Source organism: Pararge aegeria, chromosome 20, assembly GCF_905163445.1.
Source record: "Pararge aegeria chromosome 20, ilParAegt1.1, whole genome shotgun sequence".
Classification (NCBI taxonomy): Eukaryota; Metazoa; Arthropoda; class Insecta; order Lepidoptera; family Nymphalidae; genus Pararge; species Pararge aegeria.
The window spans coordinates 3013483-3029555 of record NC_053199.1 but is presented as its reverse complement, the minus strand read 5'-3'; the positions used below and the strand labels follow the sequence as shown (position 1 = coordinate 3029555).

At 36.5% G+C, this 16073-nt stretch overlaps 4 protein-coding genes across 4 annotated transcripts in view; 2 read left to right on the top strand and 2 right to left on the bottom strand.

Moving 5' to 3' along the window:
* The window catches only part of LOC120632778 (spermine oxidase-like), a 52929-nt gene that overhangs the window by 7450 nt on the left and 29406 nt on the right, over positions 1-16073 (bottom strand). The gene's annotated exons all lie outside the window — the stretch shown is intronic.
* On the top strand, positions 652-3284 carry LOC120632779 (protein ALP1-like). Its single transcript, XM_039902784.1, has 2 exons — positions 652-1182; positions 2092-3284. The coding sequence occupies exons 1-2, from the start codon at positions 878-880 to the stop codon at positions 2963-2965; spliced, it is 1179 nt and encodes a 392-aa protein (XP_039758718.1). The 5' UTR covers positions 652-877; the 3' UTR covers positions 2966-3284.
* On the bottom strand, positions 1176-3728 carry LOC120632781. Its single transcript, XM_039902786.1, has 2 exons — positions 3328-3728; positions 1176-1915 (listed from the first exon to the last, which is right to left on the bottom strand). The coding sequence occupies exons 1-2, from the start codon at positions 3494-3496 to the stop codon at positions 1245-1247; spliced, it is 840 nt and encodes a 279-aa protein (XP_039758720.1). The 5' UTR covers positions 3497-3728; the 3' UTR covers positions 1176-1244.
* The window catches only part of LOC120632780, a 42129-nt gene continuing 35406 nt past the window's right edge, over positions 9351-16073 (top strand). The window contains exon 1 of the mRNA XM_039902785.1: positions 9351-10173. Within this exon, the coding sequence (XP_039758719.1) occupies positions 9620-10173 (554 nt within the window). The 5' untranslated portion in view covers positions 9351-9619. The remainder of the gene's footprint in view (positions 10174-16073) is intronic.

The following is a 16073-nucleotide window of genomic DNA, read 5'->3' as shown; positions in this document are numbered from 1 at the left end:
GAGAATTATGGAGATCTCTCAGGCATGCAGGTTTCCTCTCGGTGTTTTTCCTGCACTGTTAAAGCAAGTGATATTTTAATGCTAAAATTAAAAACGCCCGTAACTCCAAAAAGGTTAGAGGTTTTTTCAAATACCAATAGGTGTTTGAAAAAAGGTTAAATAAAATTGCTAATTACAACGTCATTTACTGAAGTCTGAGAGAAGGGAAGCAATCTAGAGTAAGGCAGAGAATTATGTGGAGGTATTGTTTTTTTTTTTAATTATGGGAACGACGCGGCCTAGGCTGACGCGTGATAGAGATAGGTACATGGAAATTAATGTATAAGGCCTTCGTCCAAAATGCGGCGTACTGAAAGCGAGAAAATGTAATCTAATACTAATAAAATGATATAAAACTGAAGAGTTTGTTTGTTTTTTTACTTGAACGCGATGATCTCAGTAACTACTGGTCAGGTTTGAAAAAACTTTCAGAGTTGGATAGCACATTTATCGAGGAAGGCTATAGGCGCTAAGACTAATAGGTGTATAGAGCCAATGACGAATGTTTCAAAAACTGGGTTTTTTCCTTTTGAGAGCTTTCGCCACGTGCGCTGCGTAAACGGTTAAAGTTTCGGTAAAATCATGTATGACAAAAAGATTGACTTAGGGCGCTTGTACACGCTAAGAAAATTTGCCGTTCCTGCGACAGACAAGACAAATTTTTCGTGTAGACGACAAGAATTTTGTCTGTTCCACACACGAAAACTTTTCGTGTCTTCCGCAGACAAGACCAATGGAAACGTGTACACGACACGATTCTTTTCGTGCAGTCGACAGTCGGGCGTAGGGCGCGCAAGTAATAACAAGTGTAATCAGTGAGTTTCGTTTATTTATATAAATGTTAACTACAAAGCAAAAAAGAATGATAATTGCATATTATTATTATAACAAAATAAAAAAGGAAACAAAAAACAAGAGACTTTACTGGGTTCATCCAATTATACAAGAGAAAAATGGGTTTGGCGGGTTCATTACCCTTTACCGTGTCATGCGACAACATGAGGAAAAATTTGTGGATTATTTTCGCATGAAAATGTCTACGTTTGACAAGCTTTTGACAACAATAGAAAATAATATACGACATGAAAATACCAAAATGCGAGAAAGTATTCCTCCATACATTAGATTGGCCGTAACATTAAGGTAAGTAATTTTTTTAAGCATATTGATTTGAACGTTATACAATAATAAATGTCTTTGAAGTGTTACATGTTTCCAAATTCAACAGACTCCACATGTTCATATTCTTCAGAAAAGTCAAAGTGAAATTCATCTGTATGCGATGTTTCCACACTACTAATAGTTTCGGTGTCAAATTCAATGGATGTAGATTTTTGAGTACTGTAACCTGGTCGAGTCGAGTATGATGGGCCGGGTACGTTAAATGACGACGTAGAAGGCTGCGTTGTTTTGTAATACTCAGTACTCCATTGATGCTGAACATCACTTCCCTTTCGTTGTTGCGTAGAACGCACAAGTTTTAAAACTTCAAACTGGAAATCCACCATTTCCTCATCACTGAACTTATCAACACTCGGAGCTATACTTTTAAAAAATGACATGGCACGGCTCTCTTCTTCTTTGGTAACAGCCTTTATAAATTCTGCCATATTTTTGTCCACCTCGCTAACATCCTGTTTCTTTTTTTTCGCGATCGGTGTATGTTCTACGGGACTTTTTTCCACGTTTGTTGTTTCGGGTATATTTGACTCAGTGTCTCGGCGTGTTACAATTTTTGTCAAAAATAACATTTCGTCGTAAAAATCACATTTACGAATCTTCTTAGCACCCGATCCCGATTTCATTTCTTTAAGTCTTCTGTGACATTTCATCCACCTATCTCGCAAACTTGTCCATTTTTTTGCTGTAGACTTTGCTGAAACAAAAAACGAACTACCGTTAGAAAGTAGGTACCATCTATTGCAAGTAGACATAAACTTCATATAAAAAAGGAAATGACCTCATTGTAAGAGTAAGAACACACTTGCAATTAATCGCACTGCAAGTTGCAAGTGTGTTCTTGCTCTAAGACATTGTTACAATTTTTTACAGATACATGGCAACTGGAGATACCTTCGCACGTCTTCATTTCGATTTTCGAATCGGAATAAAAACAATAGCGAACATTGTACGTGAAGTTACTCATCATATTTGGTCAGAATTATCTACAGTTTATATGCGGATGCCAACACAAGAAGAATGGTTGAATATAGCACAAAGATATGAAATAAATGCCAATTTTCCACACTGTCTTGGAGCACTGGACGGGAAACATATTAGAATAATTAAACCCGAAGAAAGTGGATCAATGTTTTTAAATTATAAACATTTCTTTTCTATTGTTCTCATGGCTATTGTGGATTCCAACTACAATTACATTTTTATTGATGTAGGGTCGTATGGTAAAGAATGTGATTCAAATGTTTTCAAAGAAACACAGTTTTGGAAAAAACTTGTTGACAATACGTTAAACATACCATCCCCATGCTCTATAATAAATACTAACTATATATTACCATATGTTTTTGTAGCTGATGAAGCTTTCGCACTTCATGCTAACGTACTTCGACCCTACGGTGGTAACGAACTCACAAAAGAACAAAAGATATTTAATTATCGCTTGACAAGGGCAAGAAGATACGTCGAGTGTGCATTTGGAATAATGGCCAACAAATGGAGAATTCTGCACCGATCTTTAAACTTAAGTCTCGATTTAACAGTTGCTATTGTAAAAACTACTTGCGTTTTGCAAAATTTTATTCATACAGAAGAAGGTCACGTTGAGCCTTTAATCAATCGAGACCGATTAAATAGTCCATTGCATTTAGAAGGCAATAATCTCACAGCAGACGAAATTCGTCAAAAATATACTGAATATTTTTCCTCTGATGAAGGATCACTGCCATGGCAAGATAAATACACATAAAAAATAAGTTCTAAAACTAAAACCCGACTACTAAATTTTAATCCAAAAAGTGTGAAACAAGGAATTATTCTTACCTGCCATATTGTTTAAATAAACAATTACATGTTATATTTTTTTTCATGTTTATACGTATTTTATTATAAGTATTAGTCATTATCGTTTTTAGCAAAGCCGTGTCCGTATGCTACTTAGCGCTATTGAACTTATGATTGCTTGCAACTTAAATCTTTTATTGTAGATGTATTTAATGTGGGTAACGACAATGATTAATATTTATAATAATATATAGCTATATAGAATATATCTAGTAATCTGTATTTTTGAAAATTGTAAAAAGATAGTAATATGTTGTATGTACTTACCATATTCATTTTTTTTGACATTTGTCATTTCGTCGAAGTCTTTGTTTAAGATAGTAAATATTTCTCTCCATGCTTCGTATGTGAGTCTTTTATCTTTATATATGTCTAAAGTTTTGTCCCACAATACCGGTCGTCCTTCTACTAAAGTTATAAGTAACTCATCAGCCATTTTGTACTCTACGCTGCAATACACGTCCACACCAAACGCACAACGCACAACAAAAACTGGGCTGGCTCAACCCTACTACACCGCCCCCCCGCCGCTCCGCAACAACGTTCGCCGCGTCGTGTCTTGCGCAGACAAGATTTTTTTTCGTGCACCGCTGCGAGCAGTGTACACAGTTATTTTCTAGTTACGACACGAATTCTTAGGTACGCCCGGCGTTTTTTCTTAGCGTGTACAAGCGCCCTTACACGCGGACGAAGTCGAGAGGGACTAGTATTAAATTAGACTTCAGTAAACGACGTTGTAATTTTATTTATATTATAATTTTATAATTATACTAGCGCACCCGTATTTTGCTATTTTGCTTTATTTTATTTAAACAATAAACTTACATCATTAAATTTTTAATTTAAGTCTATTTAAAAACTAAATAAAATCTAAAACGTCCTCGAAACCACCGCAGCGAGGCACAGTTCCTAAGATGCTGGCAGCATTTCCCCTCTGGATGGCCAAACTAATTCGTTGGCCAAAGTAACTGCCCGCTCTAGGATCACCGGTAGACTCGATAACCCTTTTCGATAATTCTTTGAAAAGGGCTCTTGCCTCCGGACCCCACGGTCCCAAAGTCTACACCAAAAGGCACAAAAATGAAGCTGCTATCCAGGTTTTTTTTTTTTTTTTTTCTCGCCAGGTCAATCCGGAGATTCCCTGAAAGTTTCATTGAAATCCGTCCAGCCGTTTCGGAGCCCATACGGAACATACCCACACACTTTCTCTTTGATATATATATAAATAGATTATATAACCTTTTCAATAGGTATTTGATTTCTGTCGATTCAGTATTAAATTAAATTGTTTCTGTTTATCAAATGTAAAGGTTAAGTGAAATTGTAAACGGTATATGTACTTGGTTTAAAAGTAAGTTTGAATATTTATGTTTTAAAGGTTTTCAGTAATAAAGAGCTTTATTGCTATTATTATTATTATTATATTAATCGAGTCCGGTCGTCTTAATTATTAAGAACCTATCTTCTTTAACTGAAAATTATAGTCATCTCAGCGAAGATGCAACCTAATACTGATGCCGTTTGTTCAATGATGGCTTATGTATAGTTTTTTAGGTTCACTGCGAGCGGAAGTGTTCGGTAGCGCAAGTTACAGCACTTTATAAATCATAACTTTTAGTTATCTTAGGATAAGGTGAGTATGGTCATAAAAATTGATTAGTCCTATCTGACTCCCAGCTCAGTCCCCTTGGGCGGACAGATAGGAATAAAAAGTGTGGTCTGTCCCCCACTGTTTTCTTAGGGCGTTGGCTGTTTAAGTTTGACCGCTTCGTCTACTTTTGTGTTTCTGTCCTCATTACTCTTATGTTTGTGTTCTCAGGTATTTTTAAATAATTTTCAGTTCGTTTTATTGGGATGGAAAGTGTGTTTATATGCTTGTCCTGCTTCAACGCCTTAACTAAGCCAGCAATCAAGTAATTTATTTGCATAGAATCGCAGGAAACATAAGGTTCGCATGGGATTCGTAAAAAACGGTAATAAACGCAGACGAATCTGCCGGGCAACTTATCCCGCAGTAGATAGACCTCGAATCTGACGAGTCAGGAATCTGTCCATCATCAAAAGAAAACTGTTCATCAACAAATAAGAAGGAAAGAGGGTCGGTCAAAATAACGTGTACCTATATATATTTTAACGTCTTAATCTTTTTATTTTATTCCACAACCTAACCTGTTATGGCAGTTATATCAAACCAATACCCCTAGTCGGTTTCTGCGCTGCATCGTACTGAAACGTTAAATTACTTGGAGGTACGGCTATGTCGGGAAGGTAGTAACTAGTCTGCCGAAGCCTCCCACCATACCAGAACAGAAAAAAACAGTAATTATATATATTACCAAATTTACTGTCGGGGATCGAACACGGGACATTCCACTTATAAGACCACAGCGGACCCTTAAGAAACTGACCCACCTTATCCCATTTTTTTAACGTTTTTATATCGATACCACAGAATTAAGAAAAATACAGAACCCTCAGACAGTACCTATTATTGCGTGCACTGCATTATGTCCAAAAACAGTGAAAACGTCCTGCGTACGTCTCAATTCACACCCGCGGAATGTTGCTAGATCACAAACTTTATCCCATTTTCCCATCTTATACTACTACTACTGCGGGTTAAGGTTTTGAACATCTTTACTTCATACCATTTAGTAGTCGCCACCTGACTAACCACCTGTTCGAGAAACACTACTGAAGTGGAGTGATATCTGATGCTTCCATATTAATCGTGTACATGGTTTCTGTACGTTCTTAATTCTGTGATCAAAACATCTGCCAGACAGGTGGCAAAGTCTGCACGCGTGGCCAACCTAAATGTAAGAGTACAGGTAGGTGGTAACTGGTAACACGTGAATGGACATATATTGGTGTAAGGTTACTAACTTCCACTTAATACATTTTTTGTATAGTACCTAATTAATTTAGCGATGCTCGAAGTGTATTTCTATGTGATCAAATCAGAAATAAAATATTCTACAACAATACAGAAATCGCCATCTAGACCCAAAGTAAGCGTAGCATTGATATAAATTTAAACTATTGAAGTCGTTGAAGCGTAGCTTGTGTTATGGGTACAAAGATGACTGATGAATAGTTTAAGAATTATGTACATAAACACCCAAACACTGAGAAACATTCATGTTCATCACACAAACATTTTCCAGTTGTCGGAATCGAACCCACAGCCTTGGACTAAGAAAGCAGGGTCGTTGCCCACTGCGCCAATCGGCCGTCTAAAAAAGAACGACATAAGTAAGTACAAATTAAGGGTATATAATGTTAGTATAAGATTATAACTAAATAATTGTTAAAACTGCTATAACTAAAGAATAAATAAAATAAAAATTAAAAATCACTGCATCTTACCGGCTACATTTTAGTCATACTATTCCTACTACAATATTTTGAGTACTTTATTTTAAGATTTTACTGAGTGTTGCTTAGATGTCGGACACAATTTTATTTCTACAGTTTATTTGGACACTCCTGAATGTTCTGGACACTAATGTATCCAGATCGCCGCTTATTTATCAGGACCCCATTAAGGGAAGTCCTATGTTCTTAATAACAAATAAATTACAAGTTTTATTTGAAAAAAAAAGGCTAAGTGCGACCAGTGCACTGTAATGGTTCCGTTGTAGAGCAGAGACCGCGACCAAGTATAATGAACTGTTATAAATTACTCGTTAATTTGTCACTACTTTCGGTCAGTTAATTTTCTTTGTCAATGGTCGTGTAATTTTTTTTATATGAATAAATAAATATACTACGACAATAAACACATCGCCCTTAAGTGAGCGTAGTTTGTGTTATGGGTACTAAGATGACTGATGAATATTTTATAAATAACATAATATATAAATACTTATAATATACAGATAGACACCCAGCCACTAAAAAACATTCATGTTCATCACACAAACATTTTCCAGTTGTGTAAATCGAACCCACAGCTTGGGCTAGCTCAACATTAACTAGACTGTGAGATGGTGATAACAAAAAAAAACCTGGCAAAGTTTGTTGTGTAGCTTTAGGTTTAAGTTAACGAATCCCGATATCACCATCACTAACATTAGTGTAACATGTTAAATGTATAGTGCCTTTAATAAAGGTCTACATGATTTTTTTTTTAATTTGAATTTGAATTGACTCCGAAAGGTGGGTCACTGCTCACTGCGCTAATCGGCCTTCAAAAATGAATAGTTTCTCTAAAGGTAAAGTTTCTCTAAATAGTTTCTCGTTTCTAGAAAACAAAGGTTTTAACAGTGTAAAAAAACATCGTGAGGAAACCTCCATGGCTGTTCTCCATTATGCGAACGCAAAAAAGGCTTGTAAAGTCTACCAATACGCACTTGGTCAGCGCGGTGAGTCCATCTCATTCTAATGATATACCACCCAACTGCAATCGCACATGATGGCTGATGACGTGTTGAAGTGATAACTGATGACGCAGCCGAAGGTTGAGATTCCAGCAAGTTTGCCTAGGAATATAAACTGCTTAATTTAAATATAGCTAATTGTGACACCTGCCGACCTGATGTGTATTTAGCTATACTATTCATTTATATTTCTATGAATGTGATAAGAATCAAAATCATTTTAGGAGTGTGGCACGCAAAAAATCTAATAAAAGCCCACGAAATTAATTTAAGCTACCTTAGGTAGTTGTTGGCCTCTTGGAATTATTTGGAATTGAAAAAGCACACCTTGACCTTTTTCAAAACACACTTACTTATTGAGTTATTTAAATTTAGTATTAGAGTAATCGGCTGTCATATCGTGAGGTTCACTAAAGGTAGGTTAGGACACTGGTAGGTTTCAGGGGTAGAAGCTGCCGGGACACCAGTACACCTGTGTCTCAAACATGGGGAATAGGGTGGAATAGTCATTACAGAGGACTGATCACCCGTGTGGCAATGGCAGGCGTCCACTCTTTATATATATATATATATAAATATATATTCATATATATTCAGGTGTCATCTAAATAACGCTGGTAAAGATAAAGTACAGAAGCTTTTCTTTACCTCGCTTTTGTTTTTCCTTTAGTAATAATGCGCAAGATGCGCGTACTGCGGTACTTAATTTCTTTTATCGTATATAGTCGTATGGGCTCACAAGTTTGTAATACAATATGTATATAAAATTCTCGATTTTAGAAGAATCTTGGACCTATAAGGATAAATATTACATTATGAGATTTTTTTATGACTGCATCCTAAAATACTTTTTCTTAAACTTTGGGTTTTTAAAAAAAATATTTTAGGATGCTGTCATAAAAAAACACGTGCTGTCGAAGTCGCGGGCAACAACTAGTATATATTTGATTAAACCCTTTTAGTTATAATTATTTCCTACTGGCTCTTTTCTATTAGTGTCGCTGTCGTATTATTTCAATGTTGACGTTCGTGGTTGTGAACGTCAACATTACAATGTTGACGTTCTTGGTTAAGAATTATAATACGTAGTAACGTAAAGGTATGCTAAGCACCTTGGAAGTTTAATGTCGCAAAATTTCAGCGATGCTTTTTGCTTGGCAAGATACCCTTACAGCATTGGCTAATAATTTTATCTGTTAGACCAAGAGCAATATTGCCTCAATTATACCTTTTACACAATTGGTAGCAGATCCTGTAAAGCAGAAAGCTAACAATGACCTAACCTACGACATCGTACCGAATCCTTAATCAAGCATAAAAGCATAAAAATAAATAAAATAAAAATGACCATATCATAGTTTCGTAAGATACACAAAGTTCTTATTTTGGTTTTTAGCTTTTAGGTGTACCAATATATAAAGTCAAGAGTCAGTTAGACAGTCCTTTTAGATATCCTCTAGGCTCTTGCTATTATCATCATTTCAACCATCTTCAACCAGGTCTTTCGTAGGAAGTTCCACAGTCCACGGTCCTGGGCCGCTTGCCTCCAGCGGCTACCAGCGACTCGCCTGATGTCATCCGTCCACTTGCTATTATATATTATTATGTATATGACATATATTGTTATAAATAGCAAGAATATTCAAAACATTTATTACTAAAATTAGCAAGAGCCTAGAGGATATCTACAAGGATTATCCAATATGTTATCCGAACAGGAATCTCATCAAAAGTCCATTATATGGCGAACCTATTCATTATAATATTATGCTTAGAGGGCCATTATTAGAATACTTTTAATGAGTTTATACTTTGACCTATGCAAAGTTTACAAGCAACACTCACTCAGCCACGTGCCCTACATAAACAGAGTATTGTCTATGCAAATGGCTGCTACATATTTAACAGGATGATTAGTGACAATTGTGTTTTGAATTCATTGTTAGGGAAGGTTTTGTAGTCCTGAGCCGGGTGGGTGAAGGCAGTGTGCACCCTGCACCGGTTTGATTGACATAATAACGTGGGCAACTGGGCAGGTACTGGCGAGGGGGACGAAGAGCTCAGTTAAGTCAGTAGTGTCGCGTCCGCTATACGCTGCAGACGCGTGTTTGAACCGTAAGAGAGCCGAATGCCGGTCCTTTCGGCGCGATGGCGGCCCTCGGCTTGAAAGCTGCGTGATGTTGAAGCATGCTCAGCGGCCGCCGGCGGCGAACGATGCAGACCACCGCTACCAGAACATGCCGCGGCGGCCGCACCACCACCTACCGCTCAACGTCTCCACCCTAGACTCCTCAAAGCATTCCGTTGGAGGAACGTCTGCGAGCGTCAGCCCAGGTGCCCAGCCCGCGACCACGGCTCCCATCCCTGTCGTAACCCCAATACCAGTCATCTCACCGCCGAAACTCGCGAATGGAAACGCTACAGGCGTTCCAATCTCCCGACCAGTGCCGTCGAGGAGTCGGAGTACGAGAGCGGCCACAGAAGAGGCCCTCACATCCTTAGCATTACTGTGCCTTGTTAGTTTACTGCTAGCTTTACTAGCCCTGTTGTTTCTCCTGAAGATATCTGCGCCGGCGACTAGTTCGCCCGAGGAATTCGCTGTGGTGTACGAAGTGACGTTAGCTCTATGTGCGTTGACATTATCGTTGAACCTCTGTTGCTTACTAGTGTGTGCTATCCAGTTCTTGTTCGCTGTGAAGCTAGTGCACTCCCCATCAGCACCTAACGGCCGGTGAGTTGAAACTGTTTACTGTTTGCACATCAATCAATCTGGTCGCGGGACACGGCTCTGGGACTATTATCCGTTAAGAATACCACAGAACCGGTTTCGCTGAATTCTTATTGCGTTCCAGAATGTTAGGATACAATAAAATGACACCGCTCGTGGAATTCAGTATATTTTACTTATTTGAACTCAATTTGTGTTGAGCTTTATTTTGGTTGATATCTCGATCACGCAAGCTTTGCTCCGTGGTCCTTAACCTAAGCTAAAAAATTACAGTTTCATGACATATCTTAAAATAACTTAAATAAGAATTATTACTCTGCAACAAGAATATCAACAGTATTTAAAAAATACTGTTTTTAGTAGTAATAGTAAGCTAAGTTACAAATGATTACACAACGCTTTATATGGTATAACTGTGAGTTCAGTTTTTTTCGTCAAACCATTATGGAACTCCTCATTATTAACAGTTATTAGAGATAGCAGACTTGCAGTCGATGAATATGAATATCAAATTCGAAATTACCGGTTTCGATTTAGTTAATCCACCACATTTTTTTCATATGGCTGTTGAATCGATACGTAGATACCGGTGATGTGTTTATAGGTAGGTACGTAGTAGGCAGGTGCTAACGGTCCCTTGTGGCGGTTATATCTGAATGGCACGGTAAAAAATGAACAACGCTCAACCGTTGATAACTCTCATGCTTTTTTTATACAGTAATTTGTTATCTTTTTGCAAAAAATACACGGAAAACTATATACCTATGTGATGTACCTACTTAATAGGTAGGTTAAGTTTAATATCAGATACATATAAGGATCTAATCGACAGGTTAAATACAATTTGACTTTAATTAAATAAATGAAGAAAAAGTCACTGGAATTATGTTTATTTGCTTAAATTTAATCAATTTATATATCATTTGCTTTAATGGTGAAGGAAAACATCGGATGGAATCCTGCATACCTACCTGAGAATTTTCCATATCATTCTCAAAGAAGTGTAAAGCCTTCTCAGTCCATGTCCTGTATTGCACCAATAATGGGTTGATAATAAAGATGAAATGGCTTTCCCTGACAAAATGTTGACATGCTAGATAGCTAAATAACTACATATGATAGTTTAGACAACACAATTATATTTAACAAGTAGCTAACTATAAATAAAATAAGTAGTTATACAATAAAATATTGATAAGTACACAGTTTTAGTTTATTATTTATTTCGCAAACAAGGATCAGTCTTTGCTTTACTAATTGCTTGGCCATCCTAGCATGCATTCAATTTATAGTGTTAAATCCTCTAAAGAAGTAATGAAATTGAAATCACACGAAAAGATTCCTAACTGCAAAGTAAACTTAAATCCTAGTATCGTAGTAGACTTAACATTTTATATGCGAAACAAAACAGCTCTGAATATCGCGTTAGTATAAAGAAAAAGATAAAAAAAACCGAGGTAGGGAGTTACCTATATTATTCCACTACGATTTTAGTCTGCCTGGTATTAGAGTCACTACAAACAGACAGACTTTACTTTCAAAAGCGCCTATAATAGTGCGTTAGATACCTAACTACACTTGAAATAAATTAATTTTGAAATTTAATTTGATAACTTGATCGTAAACACCACACTGAGAAAGTCCTCTTTTTATTTCATTTTATTTATTTATTAAGGACACTAACAATATACATATTTACCATATACAGTAATATACTTGTACAATATTCTACACATTCCCTTATATGTACATCGATAACAAGTGACCATGACATTCACAAAAAAAAGTAATAATGACATGTAAACACAGCAAAAGTAATCATAAAGATACGAAGGAATAGGTGTTACTAAAACACGGAGTTATAATGTACTCCTAAAGATATACGGGAGGTGATTTTGGTTTTTTGTTTCCGGTAAACCAATACTAAAGAGACCTGCATGAGCAGGAGACATTTTTCTCCCCGAGGAAAACATGTTATCGCAGCAGCTTTATGTACTCTTCATACAACAAGAGGAAAAAATATCCAAATAAAGTGTAATAATGTATGTGGATATACTGCTCCTATTTGACGGGTAATATCCAGATAAACCCCCAGACACTGAAAAACATTCATGTTCAGCACGCAAACATTTTTCCAGATTTGGAAATCGAACCCTTAGTTTTGCACTCAGGAAGCAGGGTCGCAGGGTCGCCTTTTTTAGTCTGCTTCTTTTTTACTTCATGTGGTGTACAAATAAAGAGTAATATTAGTTATGGGCTGGAGAATTATATCCCCGGGGAAAGAATAAAAAATTATCTTCTCGCACAGCTTTATCAGCTCTCAGAGCATTGGCGCACAAGGGAAAATAACATCCAAATAATTTATGTGCCATAATAAAGGGGGGTAAACTTCTCCTATTCCGCGTTCCTGTGCTTTAGCAGGCACGTTAAATATATCCCTCGTCAGCACGGCTAGGATGGCCAGGTGACAATTATATCCCCAGCAGGGCTAGCACGGGTAGGAGTCAAAAATTATATCCCCTGATTATATCCCCTGACAAGGTATATAATTAACGTGTGCACTTGCCAAACACGGGAACAAGGAATTGGAAAGTTTACCCCCGTTTATAAAAACATGTTATTTGGATATTATTTCCACTTGTGCGCCAGTGCTGTGAGAGTTGATGAAGCCGTGGCAGAAGATAATTTTTTTATCCTTTCCCCGGGAGTATAATTGTCCCCTCCCTGTTCTAGCCTTGCAGGGAAAGGATAAAATTGTATGTGCTCCCTCAGATTCATCAACTCCCAGAGCACTGGCAAAGAAGTGACTGCAATAATTTGAACGTTAGAAGCAAAAATAAACTTGCAGTGCAGTACACTAGACTACACAAAATAAGCAATTCATTTAAAGGAAATTGTATACAATTTTACAATAAATTACCGGTTGATATCTTGGGGATGTCACTAAAGAAGTTCAAAGTTTGTATTAAGCGATAGCTTATAGAAAAGTCCTATTATAGTATAAAGAATTACGTAAACGATAAAAAAGCTTGGGTGTAAACAATTGCTCTAACCAGGTTGCTTCTTAAATATTTGTTAATGACAATGTGAGATGGTGATAACAAAAAGAACACACGGCTAAGTTTGTTGTGGGCTTCTTCTTAGACCAGGGCGCGATTGGAACCCTCGTAGCTTTAGTTTTAAGTTTCTTCTCTTCTTCTTCTCTTTTGATTTGTTTGACGATTGTAGTTATCGCCATCACTACTCACTGCTATGTACACATTTTGTATATAATAACGCATCAAAAGTGCCATCTATGTGCCTATTTGAATAAAGAAATATTTGACTTTGACTTTGACTTTGAAGTGCAAATAATATCCCAATAATATATGTGTAATAATAAACGGGGGTAAACTTCTCCTATTCCACGTTCCTGTGCTTTAGCACGTTAATTAAATCCGAGGGATTCAATCGGGGATAGAATCGGGGATATACTTTTTATCTCCTGCCTGTGCTAGCCCTGCTGCAACGATTACTGTATATACACAACACACACAACTACCTACACTACCTACCAACTATAATGGCAGTGTCGGAACAGCGGTACTTGCCGTAGTAGATACCCACTGATTAAATGTAGCTGTACCGGGTACTTAGATCTACCTATAGCGAAGGGAACGCTGGAATAGTTCAAACCAGACCGCTCTACCTTATTTGTGAGACTAACAGTTGCCGGCGACTAGTTCCGGGTTAAAGAATCATTTATATCTCTTTAAGAAACATTTTACTTATTCACTTACACAGAAATCAAACAAAACATATAAATGATTATAAAATCTTCGATATCCGTAGGTTGCGAAATACGAAGGCGTTGCCATATTAAAATTTTAAACGGTGTTACAACTATTGAGAAAGTATGCGATTTTTTAGTTTGCGTTTAAAACTTTTAAACGACTTCGCATTTTTCACTACCATGGGTAATTGTTTGTAGATTTGCAGCCATTCAAATTTGCCATTTCTTCGCGCGAGGTAGTTTCTAGACGTGGAAGTTTTTTTTTTTATTATTTATTGTTCAAAATAAATTGTAACAAACATAATTAGCCATCCCCTTAGAAACTATGCGTTTATGGTGAGGATGGCGGGTTCGCAAGTATATATATCTTTATGAATATTCTTACTTAATACTTACTTAATCTAAATGTAAATTTAACTTAATCTTTATGTATATCATTTAGACAATCTTAATCGAACAGTGGTATTTTTGCACTGTTAGCCAAAAAAAATATTTAAATACTCTACAAGTGATTCGACTCTGCACTTGGTGTATTTCTGTTAATATAATGTAATTTCTAATAAAGTTACTACCGTAGAATTTAACCTACCTAGGTGCCTAGGTAATTAGGTATTTTATATAAAATCCATAAACTAATTTTAAAAATTCCCCCGTTCGTCGGCATATCTTTACTTATAATAAAACTGTAACTGGAAGATTTCTGTACATTTAATTTATTTTGAAAATTTTAACCGGGGGATGCTTTATAATCGATACTGAGTCCTAATCAGATTTTTATTTAATTTTACTCTGTCTGTCTGTCCGGGCATTACGTGTAAACTACTGAACGTATTTAAATAAAATTTGGCATAGTGGTAGCTGGTATTCCAGGTCAACAAATAGTTTACTTTTATCCCGATAAACAATAAGTTTCCTCCGAGACACGGGATGAAATTTTTTATAAATTTTACTCTCCGTTCAATTTAAAACGATTTTAATATTTTTTTTTTATTTGAAAGTGTATACTATCAAGCAAGGATTGTCTAATTTTAATGGAGGCCTGATAAATATTGTCGGAGATAAAGGACATAACTCTTCACAGATAATAACAAGTCGCAAGGCATATGGGACTACGAATGCATGCGTACCATCGTAATATATAAATGTATCGTAATATTATAAATGCGAAAGAAATAAAATAATATAAATATAAAGTTTGATTATATACCTGCAAATTTATTTTTAAATTATACTTATTGAATCTGTCGCAACCGCCGAACAACACGTACGGCGACGACAGGCCGCGAATAACATAGTTTGGAAATAAAACTGGACCTGGTAGGTAGCGCTGCAATTAGTTCCTAGGTTTTTTTTAAGATATTAAAACGATTTGGTGCAGACGAAGTTGCGCGGGTCAGCTAGTTCAAAATAAATATATGAACTTATTGAAGTACAACAAACCCTTCTCATTGTAGGAGGAAACCCGTGGCCTGTAGTTGGCAGGTAAAGAGTTCATAATATGATGACGAAGTGACAACACCAAAAACAAATAAAATGTGTATTATCAATTAAATTGGAAGTTGAAAAGGCATGTTGCGACTTGTGGAGGCCCACACATGCCCAATTTGAGACATAATCTTAACTACATAGCATCTATAATGATAACAAGTTTATAAGGTCACCACGCAGGCGTTTGCGGAAGGCGACCGGTTCCAACCTGTCGCTCTGACTGAGCTCACTGCTCACAGAGAGCCGCGACTGGATTCCTACGAACATTCGTTCACAAGGTAACGAAAACTACGTCAAACAATCATCAATGTATATCAAGTTCAAATTTATTAAGCACGTGTTGAGTGGTGACGGCAGAAAAATATACAGCCTTATTTATTTATTTATTTAACTCCTTAATTGTAAACCTCAACATTAACATACACCAACATAAAATAAAAACAGAAACATCAAGAAAGAAGTAGAATACAAGAGGCCTTATCGCTCAATAACGATCTCTGCCAGGCAACCTTTGATATAGCAAGAAAGAAGAGGAGAATAGACAGCTGGTGGTACAAATTTTTAAAATACATACATGCGAATAACTACCTACATACTAATAAATAAACATAGTTTACACAAATACATCAAACATAATATAATT